At 40.2% G+C, this 12,595-nt stretch overlaps 1 protein-coding gene across 1 annotated transcript in view; it reads right to left on the bottom strand.

Moving 5' to 3' along the window:
• Positions 1-12,190, bottom strand: part of spon1a (spondin 1a) — a 54,495-nt gene extending 42,305 nt beyond the window's left edge. The window contains exons 1-3 of the mRNA XM_031846309.1: positions 11,607-12,190; positions 10,413-10,519; positions 6,101-6,234 (exon numbers count right to left, since the gene is read on the bottom strand). Of these exons, the coding sequence (XP_031702169.1) occupies positions 6,101-6,234; positions 10,413-10,519; positions 11,607-11,841 (476 nt within the window). The 5' untranslated portion in view covers positions 11,842-12,190. The remainder of the gene's footprint in view (positions 1-6,100; positions 6,235-10,412; positions 10,520-11,606) is intronic.
• Positions 12,191-12,595: the final 405 nt, after the last annotated feature.

The following is a 12,595-nucleotide window of genomic DNA, read 5'->3' as shown; positions in this document are numbered from 1 at the left end:
TTAATAAAATACATAACAGAAAGCTTTAAAAAAATGTGACTCTTAAAATAAAGTACTTAATTTTAGAAAAATGAATTTAACTGAATTGTCTTTGCCCTGCAGCTTTAAATGTAGTTCATTCATGAACTTCATTTTGGATGTGAGTGGGTACGTTTGTTCAAAAGATTTGTGCTTTACCTCGTAGTAATGCTTTACATCACCACTTATAATAATCGCCACAGTCTCTGAACTTGAGACATACACATATTTGATTGGCCAAGTAGTGAGATGGTTTACAATGCATGTAATTGGTTGGTGTGTTCCCTGGACCGCTGAACGAGTGCCATAAAGGCTAGAAAAATAAATAAATAAATAAACTCGCTCTGTCAACATTTAATAATTCTCAATCATCTATCAGTTTTAGGTCTGGGTCCAGATTCAACGGCGTATAGTATATATGTAAAAAAAGTATATGTTGAAAAAAGACAGTGTAGTATTTTGCAAAAGTCATAAAAAGCCATAGTATAGTATGTCGATAAAGGTCATAGTATAGTATGTCGAAAAAAAATTCATAGCATAGTATGTCGAAAAAAGTTGTAAAATGTTACAATATAGTATGTTGACAAGACAACCAAGCTGCTCAGAGAATCCTACTTCACTTCACTAGGTTACGTAATTATGATGCGAAAATGGAAGTTACTGAAGTTGGGCTGGCATGGTGACATTACATTGTAGATGGACTCCAAGAAGCGTGTCTTACATTTCGCCCATTCTAACATCATTTGTAATGCAGGTTATATAAAGAGCTTCTTCAGTGACAGGCTGCGGTGTGTAAAGGAGAGATACTGCAGCTACTTCCATCCTCCTGCCTTCCCACTTTACAATCAACACTGCTTCCAGCAGATCGCATAATGGATGGATTCATCCATCCATCAATTATCGTTAACAGCTTATCCTGTTCGGGGTCGCGGGGGGGCTGATCCCCGTTGACAATCCCAGTTGAGATTGGGCGAAGGCAGGGTAAAATGAACACTGCTTCCAGCAGATCCCATAAACCAAAACTGTCAATTCATTCATGTGCAATATAAATTCAACTGTTAAATATTAGTATTTCCTATGGGCATAATGTGAATTCAACCGTTCAATTATATTACGCTTTTACTGTTTAATTACTGACTATAGACCTATCTTGTCATTTTTAACTGATACTTGTTGTGATTGCACTAACCCCTTTTGCTGCTGTAACACTGCAAATGTCCCCGCCGTGGAATAAAGTATGATGTTGTCTTAAACGTGGACACCCAGGGCAAAAATATTACTTCATTACCAAGGTAGGAATTCAAAATAAAACATATATAAGCTGCCAGTCACGAAGGTTTATATGATAAATATTGATACTGTGTGTATTTCTCCCGACTCCCTTTTGGACATTTAATATTTGTTTGTATGATCTTTTTATAGCATGCAAAGAACTTTTTTTTTGGCCTACTATACTGTGACATTATTATGAATTTTTTGTGACACACTATACCGTACATTTTAATCACATACTATAATATGCCATTTTTATGGTATTTTTATGGCATTTAATACTGTGACATTTTTATGACAATGATATGATTAAAAAAAGCAGCACAACAGCAGTCTGCCTCATGCACATTGAAGGCATGATTTTAGTCACATAACGTCCCTTTCATCGATTGAAAATGAAATGCAAGTTTAGGCTGAACAAGGAATAACTCAACAACTGTAACAATGCCACAGAACTCGGCCGCAAGGAGAGGGACACCGTGTCCCAACAGCAAGTGCTGCATTACGTCACGTAAACTACGTGTCAGCTGTGCGCTCCAGAGATCAGCCACCTAAAAGATGGATGAGTAGTACTTACTTTAAAACAATAAACATGTTTTCTATTGTGAGATTAACTTGAAATTACATTAATGACAATATAGCCTGGTAAGTAGGAAACTTTCAGCCGATCTCCTGGCAATCTCCCTCCTGCCAGCTGCCACCTTATTTAGGTTTATGTAGTGAAATGAGGAGGTATCATTTAGATAACTCCTCATTTCAACTTCAAGAATCAGCCGTTCCTCGTCCATTGCAGGCTTTCAAAGCAAGCAACAAGAATAGAAACAGAGCGTCCGACAAAAGTTCAGCTCAAAGTGGTTGATCGAAATGGTAAAATTCTCAAATTTCATCTTGTGACAGGCTTTTACACCAAAAGATGAAAAGAAAAACAATCAGAAAATATTTTTATCGTTCTAACAAAACATAAGGATTTTAATTTGTCTTAAAACACACTATCTTGAGTTAAATGCTCCTCTATTTAGTCTTTCAACGCTATCAGCAGTGCCACTGATCAGATTCAGGTATTGATTTCAAGGCTGTATACAGCCTTCCTTTTCAGTCAAATTACCTTTGTAACTCTCCTACATACTAATAATGTATACCACATGCATTGCCATTCCTTCTAACAGAAAATGACAGAAAAATTCACATAGTTATACGATTATATTATACTACAGTACACCGTCAGTGCACTCACTCCGTCTCACACACATTATACAAATTCACATGCACCGCTATTCTCTCTCACTTTATCATTTCTCTCTGCCTTTATAATTTCAGTGATACACACCATTATTCTCTCTCATAAAAATATATTGTTTACTCTCGAGGGTATATTGGTGTACATGTGAGATTATGATAATGTCTGCAAAAGCAAGTATGAAAACGGCCTAAAAAAATAACATGGATGAAAGGTAAGTGACTGAACCAGCACATCTCTAATTGTTCACGCTTTAATTCAATCTCACCCCAATTTCACATATCTCCCTGAGAGAGAGGAGCACCCTCTGCCTCACTGCTTGCCCACTCTCCCAGGCTGGCCAGACAATCAAGCGGAGTAATGCTTATTTAACATCCAATTTAAATTCTATCTCACTTTGCCGTATCCACACCACCGCGCCGATCCTAATCACCCCGAAAGTGCACTGATTTAATGTGTGTGGGGGGGATCGATGGATGCAAGTTTAAGAGCTTAATAAAAAGAGAAAAAGAGGAAAATATTAAAAAGAATAAACAGCCCATCAGAATATATCGCACTGCCCCCATATTGCACAGTGCCAGAGAGGGATGACAAATGTATTGCTTCCTACAGACAAAGGGAAAGATAAAAGATTGCAGCAACTTCAATGGCGTCTGCAATATATGGACTATATTTTGATGTCACTTACTCTGGCTTCAGCCACAAGGATTCCCCTGTGACATTAAGTCCTGATTGGTCAACCACAGGTCATGTTCGATGTTATCATTAAGTGCCCCCGATGAGCAAAATGGAAGCCAATTATTTTTAATCCAATTAGACATGAAGCTAAACAATTGATTTGGAAAAAAGTCGAATGGTCAGAGGTAATGATTTGGATCAACACACTGAAAAACAACTCTTTCACTGGTTTCTTCAGGTTGTAGTCTTTTAAGTATATTGTGCCTATAGAGTTACTAGAGTAGAGTAGAATTGAGAGTACTAGATTTGGGTTCTGATAACCAGTTCAATTCTAGAAGATCCAGTTTCTAGTTGGAAGAATAACGTGATTTGTTAAGCTTAGAGGCTTATCCAACCCTTATCGAATGTTTATCTCTATTCACTCTGTTTTATTTGCAAAGAGCAAAAAATCAAAGAGGCAGCTTCTTCGCCAGTGTGAACAACACTTTTACAGATTAAAATGACCAACATCACTGGCAGTGATTACGTGTAGCCAACAAAAAAACTGTGTTCAGTGTTCTCTGCATGCCAGTGCCTTTACTGACCAAAGATCCTTTGAAAGTGGAAAGACACATTACTCTGTTTGTTTTTGTAGCTCAACACGATTTTGGTAGTGCAGGGGTGAGTACACAGCCCAACAAAACAAGAGTGGGATACCAGCAGCTGAGATGCAGTGATAGAAAAATTGGCCTGATTGAATGTGATTCTTTGATGGTAATATTTTCCAAGTCTGTGCTCTGAGTTCAGGAGTTTGAATGAGCTTCCTTGCCTGACCCTATCATCACAGACCAAGCATAGACGAAACCAAACCACCAAGCTCAGTCTTTCCATCTAAAATCTAAATCAGCTGACTGTCAATTATACTGCAACAAACCACTCGAGAGGTGAAACAGTTCTCGGACAACATTTGAGTCACAGGAGCTTTCTGACAGAAACATATATGGAACACACGCACACACACATACACACACTTCTAATTGTATGGCCAGATGGTTTTTTTATTTAAATTACCATATTTTATAGGCAGACTGACTGACCGAGCTCTCTTGGGATACAAATTGGAGAAAAAAAACATTTGCCCTGCCATGTGGTGGTAATGAAAATGTCCTCTCTACGCGTATCTATGAAATTAGCAATCATTTCACATACAGTGTTGTATCTTTCTATGTATATTTGTTGACTACACAGTATGTTCTTGTTTATGTTCCCTTGTTTCTCTACTGGTGTGTGTCTATGATACATAGTAGCCTACACAGCCATATTGTACAAGAATGTCTTTCCCTTTGAACAGTTTACATATAAAAATCAGTCAGTTACAGGAGCTGAACCTCCTCAATCAATAAGACTTATTTAGGACTTTTGTTCTGTTGCAGCACAAAGGCATACAACATCCTTGTCATCTTTATGAGTGCCAGTTAGGGTGAAGAACAGTGGCAAATATCCACTTTAAACCTGTATTCATGATTTCCAGAGGCATTTCTTTTGAACTTCTCACTCTATCCCTTGCCCTACAGCCTGCGCCCTGGTATTACTACATCCACACCTCTGCACTTTCAAGTATTCCTTTCTAGGCTGTACGCTCTGTCACTCTACGCTCTATCCATGAGCTTATCTGAGTACAATCCTGCTATCATCCCATTGGTCTCTATGAAGAGCGCAGAGGCTCCGTATGACACAACCTGCTGTAAGAAAACTATGACAACACCACAGTGAAGATGAAAACTAAGAGGACAACAGGTTTTTTTTAAAGAGGACGAGACAGCGAGGAGTGAGGGAGAGTATAGGAAAGCTCAAACGTTATTGAGAGGGCAGGTCATGAAGATACTCCAGAAAGACAAGCACAAGGGAAATGGAAAGCACAGAGACATAGAAAAGGAAAGCTCATCACAATCTGTATCAGTCACATGAAAACATGCGTTACTAAAAAATGTAACCTTTCCATCATCCCTTTGTACAGGAACAGCAGAGATGTAGCCCAGGCAGCATAGAAACCCGCTGGGTACAAACACAGTTAAATAATGCATTGATCTCAGGGCCTTGTGAGTCACAGTCCCTATCTTTCCACCTCCTGTACTCACATCATTTCCCCACAGTACTGGAGTAACCATTGTATTTAGACCATGATCTGTCTTGATTCAGGTGAACATTACTTACCTTCCAAGCAAAAGCAGAACTGATCGGTGACAATCAGCCATATAATTATTAAAAGTAATGAATAGTTTATAAAGCCCAGGGAAATGAAAATCTGACAAGACGTTCTGTATTTAACTGTGCTTAGCTTGGGGGAAGGCATGTCATAAAACAGATTTACTTTGCCAGTTTATTTGCTAAAAGTAATGCACTCTAACACATAAGACAAGCAATGAATCATTAATTGTGTCTGTAGCTTGTTGTGCTGTATTGCATTACACAAAAAGGTTTTTCTGTTATTTAGTCCTCGTTGATATAAATGCTGTCAATCTGCTGTGATAAATTTCAATTGCAAAAAATACAATAACAAGTGGTTGCCTGGAAGGTGGAACTACACCATCTAAAAGCGTATAGTAGGCTTTGACAATGATCAGCAGGAAATCATCACAAATCAATCTATCCCTGAGACTTCCATCTTATATTCTCCAGTGATCCATGGGCATTGATGCAGGGAGAAAAACAACGATATTTAAACTTAGAAAGGGGCAGCCTTACTCACTACATTACCAGACCTCATAGAACATAATTAATTACCGTTCACCAAGTACAAGGACCTGTTTAGCTGAAAGTTAATCCTCCATCATTAGTGTGTAGCGTATCTCTAAGCATTTGAGCTGAGGACTCGCCTCTCCTCATCAGGCTCAGCATCAGTCGCAGTATACGTACTTAAGGGCGACACAACCGGAGCCACTGGGGGGCGCAGTCCAAAACACCTGGATGCTGGTGCGTCTGCGAGGAGTGCTCTCTGTCACTGCAGGGGGGCAGTTGGTCATAAACTGTGTTTCCTCCTCATCAATTATCTGTAAAGCAAGCACATACACACACAGAGAGAGATTAGTGATGAATAAAAATGTCCTCAGACAAGTCTTTCATCAAAAGCCCTTGAAACATCTGCATGTGATTTTATACATTATGCGTTGGACAATTCCACATTCATTTCCTCTGCTACTGTTAGCTCAAGTGCCTATGAATACAATTAGAAGGTGAAACTGACATTCATTTCATATTTGTACACCCCCTCAGGGGATTTAACCAAAAATAAATCCAAATTACACAACATGAGTTGTTGGTACAACAAACACATCTGACTTTAGCAGCAATATGCTGAAATGAACAGAATCTTCCCACATGCACTGGCTCAAACACTAGTGCATATTTGTTTAAGCATCCTGAGGTTCAGGATTCCTCCTATTGGCCCCATAATCAATATGATTGTTGATTGTTGAATATTTGATATCATTAACAAGAGAAGCGAGAAGCAAAAACGTTCTGCCACATAAAACAGAAGTTATATATGTTGTTCTCTAATCTTTTACGGGTTTTTTCTTGAGCTACGGGACACAACATATAACGTTTAACAAGTAGTATAGCTACTGCTTCTTTTTAAAGTATCGTAAGGTAAAATCACTTGGTCAGAATAAGACAGATTGGCCGGTTGATCGTCCTCATTCCATTTCTTGTGAAAATCTGTCATTGTTTGTTTGTTGAGGACAAGGACACAAAGCTGGTTAAGGCATTTAACACCAAACAGCAAAGTAATCAATCCAGTGTAGTGAATGGGTGACACTTCTTTCAGTTTCCTTATCGAGTATTAATACTGAGGGAATTATACTGGTGAAATAAAGTAAATTGAAGTGAAGTCATCAGTGCTCGATCAATCGAGAGTTCACACCCAAATGCCCAATCATGACTCCATCACTATAGACATGACAAAAGTCCCCAGACTCTTTGGGTCAAACTGAAGAGTCCAAATACATGCTGCCCTCTACTCGGGCGCACAACTGAGACACTGAGCATCTCATTGATTTTAACTGGACAGGAAATTAGTAGAGAGGGTTGCATGAGGGAGCACAGCCAGCCAGCTAATATTCACTGCCCAGAGACTAAGGATCTGTTTGATAGGAAGTGACATCAGGGCAGTAAAAAAGGGAAACTTTCTCACTCCATAAAGCTGTCAGCAGAGAATTTCCTTTGTCATGCCATGTTATGAATGAGTTCCCTCTTAAAGTGGATTGTGTGTGGATGTGCGTGCCTGTGTGTGTGTGTGTGTGTGTGTGTGTGTGTGTGTGTGTGTGTGTGTGAGTTAGAGAGTGTAAGAGAGCTGGAGTCAGAAGGGGAGCCTGGGAGCTTTGTGTGTGTGTGTGAGTGTGTGGTTACACGTGCGGTGCATGTGTATGCAGTCTGGCGGATTATACAGCCCCCCCTCCATGTTCCCATGGTTTCTAACAGGCATCCCGGGGTGGCCTGACTGGACTACAACACATTCTAAAACCAGTAAAGTCTTAGGGAATGCATTAAACACCATCTGCAAACAGAAGTAACCAATTTTCTGCTAAATGACCTGTGACATGTTTCTTCTAGAACATTTTCAAAAGAGACAGACTTTGAGTGTTGGGAAAAGAGAAAAATGTGACACATAATTGAAAAAACTGAGTTGTGTTTCATGATTTATGCACAAATTTGTGCATCAAAGTATAAGTGCTTGGCTCTACAGCTGCTGGTCAGACCAAAACAATAACATTGATCTAAAATAACATGAAGACTTGACTGGAAAAGTGAATGCAAATGGAACAATTTTCACAAGGGTTACGTGTCAAACGTCTTTATTGTCCTTATATCTGATAATCTTTGTGGAAATGTGACGTAAAGATGATGCACCCACAATCTCCGTTATGTCTTCATCTACGATTATGTCATGTTGCACTCAAAGTGGCAATGATTTCACCCTTTGCATAGCCACGTTTTCCATTTCTTGTTCTATCATCTCACCCTGCTGAGAAGTAATGTCTCATCAGACATCGCCAGCGTTGCCCGCTGGCTTACGCTCTTGCCAACAAACACACATACACACAGTGGCATCTAACCTTCCCAGAGAGCTCAATAAAAGTGCTTTTCATCAAGTCGGGAGCTGTCCTGAGACGGCTGAGATGGGGCACACCAACAGATTTCAAATGAGCTGTATGATAAATAAAGCCTGACGTCTTCTGTTGCTGCTTCTTTTTTTTCTCTTCTCTCAATGCCTGGAGGCCGGCCCACCCAGGGCCCTTTCAGAATGGAGGAATGGTGTGTGTGCTTCTGGATATGTGTGCGTGTGTGTTTGTGTGTGTGTGTGTCTGTGTTTTTTGACATAAAAGACATAAAACATGAAAGACTAACTGAGCAGGTGATGATAGAGGGATATCTCTTTGGACGGCAGTTTATTTTTACTGCGATGTCACATGGTGCTTGTAACAAAACAGGTGATCATCTGCAGCTGTGAAAGAGACCTTCAACTTCTTACAACCTAGCAGACATATCCATTCTTTTTACTTTAGATGCCAACATCTAAAAGCTATGGTCACACATCTATCTATCATTCGCTGTGCACTCCACAGTCAGTCTCATCCATGTGTGGAGAGCAAAGTGACTGAACATGACTAAATGATGTCGTGTTTCCCCTCTTTGCTCCTGAAGTTTAGCGCCCTGTCACACCACGCCACCCTCTGCCATACTGCCGAAGAGCACGCTCAAGGCTGGCACTAAATAACAACAGCATGAAATCAATTGCAAGGACAAATAAAACAGAAAGAAAATCTTACAAGACAGAACAAAAATAGAATGTTCCTGTTTTGTATGTCCTCCCATATTCAAGGCTCAGGTCACAGAGAGTGCCACAGCATGGCAGTAGCTGTGATCTGAGCAGCCTGAGGGCTGCTGTGCACACCTCCCCATGTATTCTACTAGGTTCAATAAAATAATAGGGTTTTATGTGGGAAGTGACTGAAGCCGACAGGTTCACAAAAGTCTTAAAAAAGAGAACCCCACACATGCAGTTAAACCCATTAAAAGGCTGCTTACTTACAAGGTCTGCCCTAAGAAGACATATAATTTGAAGTTCTCAGCACTGGGAATTTGGTTTCATGTACTTTATGTATGCCTTGCATTTTCTTATAAAAAAAATACACTGCATCATGGTTTTACAGTTTTAAACTACACTCAAGTATTACTCTCACATTTTAATTTGAATCCTTTAAAAACAGGATAGCATCCTGTGCACTGTAAGCTTTATTAATTTCTTGAAACGGCAGCCTAGACTTGGATGACATAAACATTGGTATGACAAAGTGAGCTAAATGCATGAGAGAACAACAAGAACCAGTGAAGTGGAATGAATTCAAAGGTTATCAGTGTAATATTACATCAACTTGTCATGTAGTTCTACACTGTGAATGTGCTGTAATAGCATCTACGCACATTGCATGCTGCTCTATTTATAGCATGTATATTGCTTTGTAGCATTCAGGAAATAAAATAAATGTCTTGAGTTTATTGTTGTATTACATGATTATTATCCTTCCTTGTTCAAACTCACCCACATACATATAACCCATCAACCACTCTTCTGCTTCTCTCTATGACTCAACTCCTCACACTGTGTTAAAATTACAAAGGCCTCACATATTTGCTCATTATCACATGCGTGTAACTCTCTTGCATTTCTACAGTACTCCAGCTTGGTCTGCCTGTGTGAAATGCATATTAGCCTTTCTACTGCATCAATTGTACACTTCCTACATACATGAACTGTATGTCTGCTTGTGGGCACACAACTCTTAAATTCCACACACGTGCACAGTACTTTCACCCCCTGGAAAGCTGAGCTGAGAGTATGCTCTTTTCATATGCGATATCAAGCCCATTAGAGGAGGTGAGGTAAGAATAATACAGGAGACAGGAAGGCTGTGCAAAGAAAATTTGTCAAAACCCCCATCCCCCCAATCTACAGTAAGATCTGCCTTTTTTCTTTCTTCACACAGTTGCTTGTGCTGAAGTCCAGAGGAAAGATAGACATAAAGTACCATGGTTTAACTACAGGTGTGGTGGACTAATATGGTTTAATTAATTGCCATGTGACTGCACTGTGATAATAGAGATAACACACATACTGGTCTTCTTTTCCAATTGTTACATGCAGTCATGTCTTTATCTGCAACCTTACCTGGAAATTTCCAGCGTAGTCCTCGTCCCTGTCTCCTTCTGCGCCCTCCCTCAGGGCAATGAGGGTGAACCCTCTGAAGTAGGAGGGGATGGATGCAATCACAGTCACTGGATGTAATCAAACAAGAGACAAGCATCACTTGACCGAGAAAGCAGCTGAGCTACAATCCTCACTGCCATAAAGTGGGCTTCATTAACTCCCGCCTGATTGTATCCACAAGCAAATGTTTCACCTGTTTTTGAGGATGTAACTCAGATAACAGTCAATATAATGGTTCAATCTCTGCCTGGCAGTATGTCCAGAAGATGTTTAAGATAGTGTTTTCATACATTTTGCAATCTAGCAGAACATTAAAAAAATGTCTTTCTTTTTTGCAGGGAACAACTTTATCAGCTTCTTAAGGATACGATTTTTATACTTCAAAATGACTCATTTCTAGTACATTAGTGAGTGCAAATATGTGATTACCAACTCTCCACTAATTCAGCAATGGCTTTGGATGATATAAAACTATTTAGAAAACCAAAAATGCTGACTAACCACAATGCAACATATGAGTCCAGAACAGCATGAGCCTCAGAGATTCACAGAGCAGATGGCACATGCCCATTAACAGCTTCCAATAACTTCCACTTTAGACAAAAGCTATGAAATCAGGGACATTCTGGCTTTAAAAAAATCAGTTTGAAAGAGAATACCAAAACGGAAGAGTTCACAGGGGGACTTAACTTTATATAAACCTTTTTAATATTTGATTATGAAGGAGATTTTAATGCCTAACCTATTTACTCATTGCTGTCCATATTAGGTTTGTTAATAATACTAATAATAATAAGTATTAGTATTAACATTATGCATTTTATTAATAAAGCACTTCACATGGTACTCAAAGATACTTTACACAAGTTAAAATGGTCATATAAAACAACATAATAAAAATAAAAGCAAAGTCAATTGTTATCACCTTTGGCTTTTAACAGTTCAAATGCATATTTCAGTGGGACTAAAGATCATCTCTTTACGAAATAAATATAGATTAGGCTACTTTCAGGGTGCATACACTTGCGTCGCATCAGACTGTAAAACTTGTTTTAAGTTTGCATCGCCTACTGACCGCGGATTCATTTTTATTTCACATTACGCACATAGTGCCAACCAACGCAGTGTGCGTAAATCTCGCGGATAAACACCAACCTCTGTATGTGCTCCCTGGCTGGTAGCTCTCCGGGTCTCCCTCAACGCGGAGGCGAAACTCGCTGTTGCCCTCCTTCCTATTGCTCTGAGCTCGTATTATCCGACTACAATACCCGTCTGCCTTCCCGGCTCTCTCAGAGGGCTCCTCGGTGAATGCAAACATATTGCACGCTGCGGTGGAGATGAAGCACAGCAGGAGCATCAGGCGTGATGGTAGCCCGGTCGGTGTCATCATGTAGGTTTCCGACAGCGGAGTTGATGCGCGGAGAATATTGTCAGCGGGAGAAGACCTTTGTTTCAGCTCCCGTTTCACTCCGCAAATATAACTCAACTTGCCAACTGGTGAAGTAGACTTCCGCTCTGCTAGGAGAGTAGAGCCATCCTGGTGCGTAAGTAGATAGCGAGGAGGAGGACTGACTGGGATGCGCTGTGCACTCTCGCTCTCTCCGAGCACTGCACAGTGTGTGCCGCAGGTTAGACTAGGCGAGAGAGCAGGGGTCCGAGGAAATGACCGAGAGAGGAACGAGCGCCGTGTGGCCGTCTCCAAGGCCACAGCTAGTTACAAAACAGACTACGTGAACAAAACTCTGAACCAACAGACAGAACAAAGACCAACATGCACACCAATGAGTGCGGAGAGGAGGCAACACGTTTGACATACTTGGACTGAACTCTCAGTGTGTCAGTGTGTCATCACTCACGAGCTTTACGGACCACACGAGCGCACTAACGAATCGACGAAGCAGGCCAAACGGTTGTGTGACTAATTATAAAGGATAGGTGATGTGTGTTGAATTCATCGGCTGCTTGTTGACTGGCTGCTTTGCTCTCTTCGTGGGGCATTAAACAGAACAAATACTTTACACATTGCAACATAATTGATGCCAGCATGTGAGTGTCCCACCCGGTTTCACACATTAGAGAGATCAGGCAAAAAAAAAGAAGGAAGCTATGTATGCATTATAGTCATATCGCAGTAAAGAGGGTTT

This window comes from Anarrhichthys ocellatus, unplaced genomic scaffold (genome assembly GCF_004355925.1).
Source record: "Anarrhichthys ocellatus isolate YVR2014 unplaced genomic scaffold, GSC_Weel_1.0 scaffold6, whole genome shotgun sequence".
In the NCBI taxonomy this organism is placed as follows: Eukaryota; Metazoa; Chordata; class Actinopteri; order Perciformes; family Anarhichadidae; genus Anarrhichthys; species Anarrhichthys ocellatus.
The sequence above is the reverse complement of the archived record's forward strand: the minus strand, read 5'-3'. Positions and strand labels throughout refer to the sequence as shown.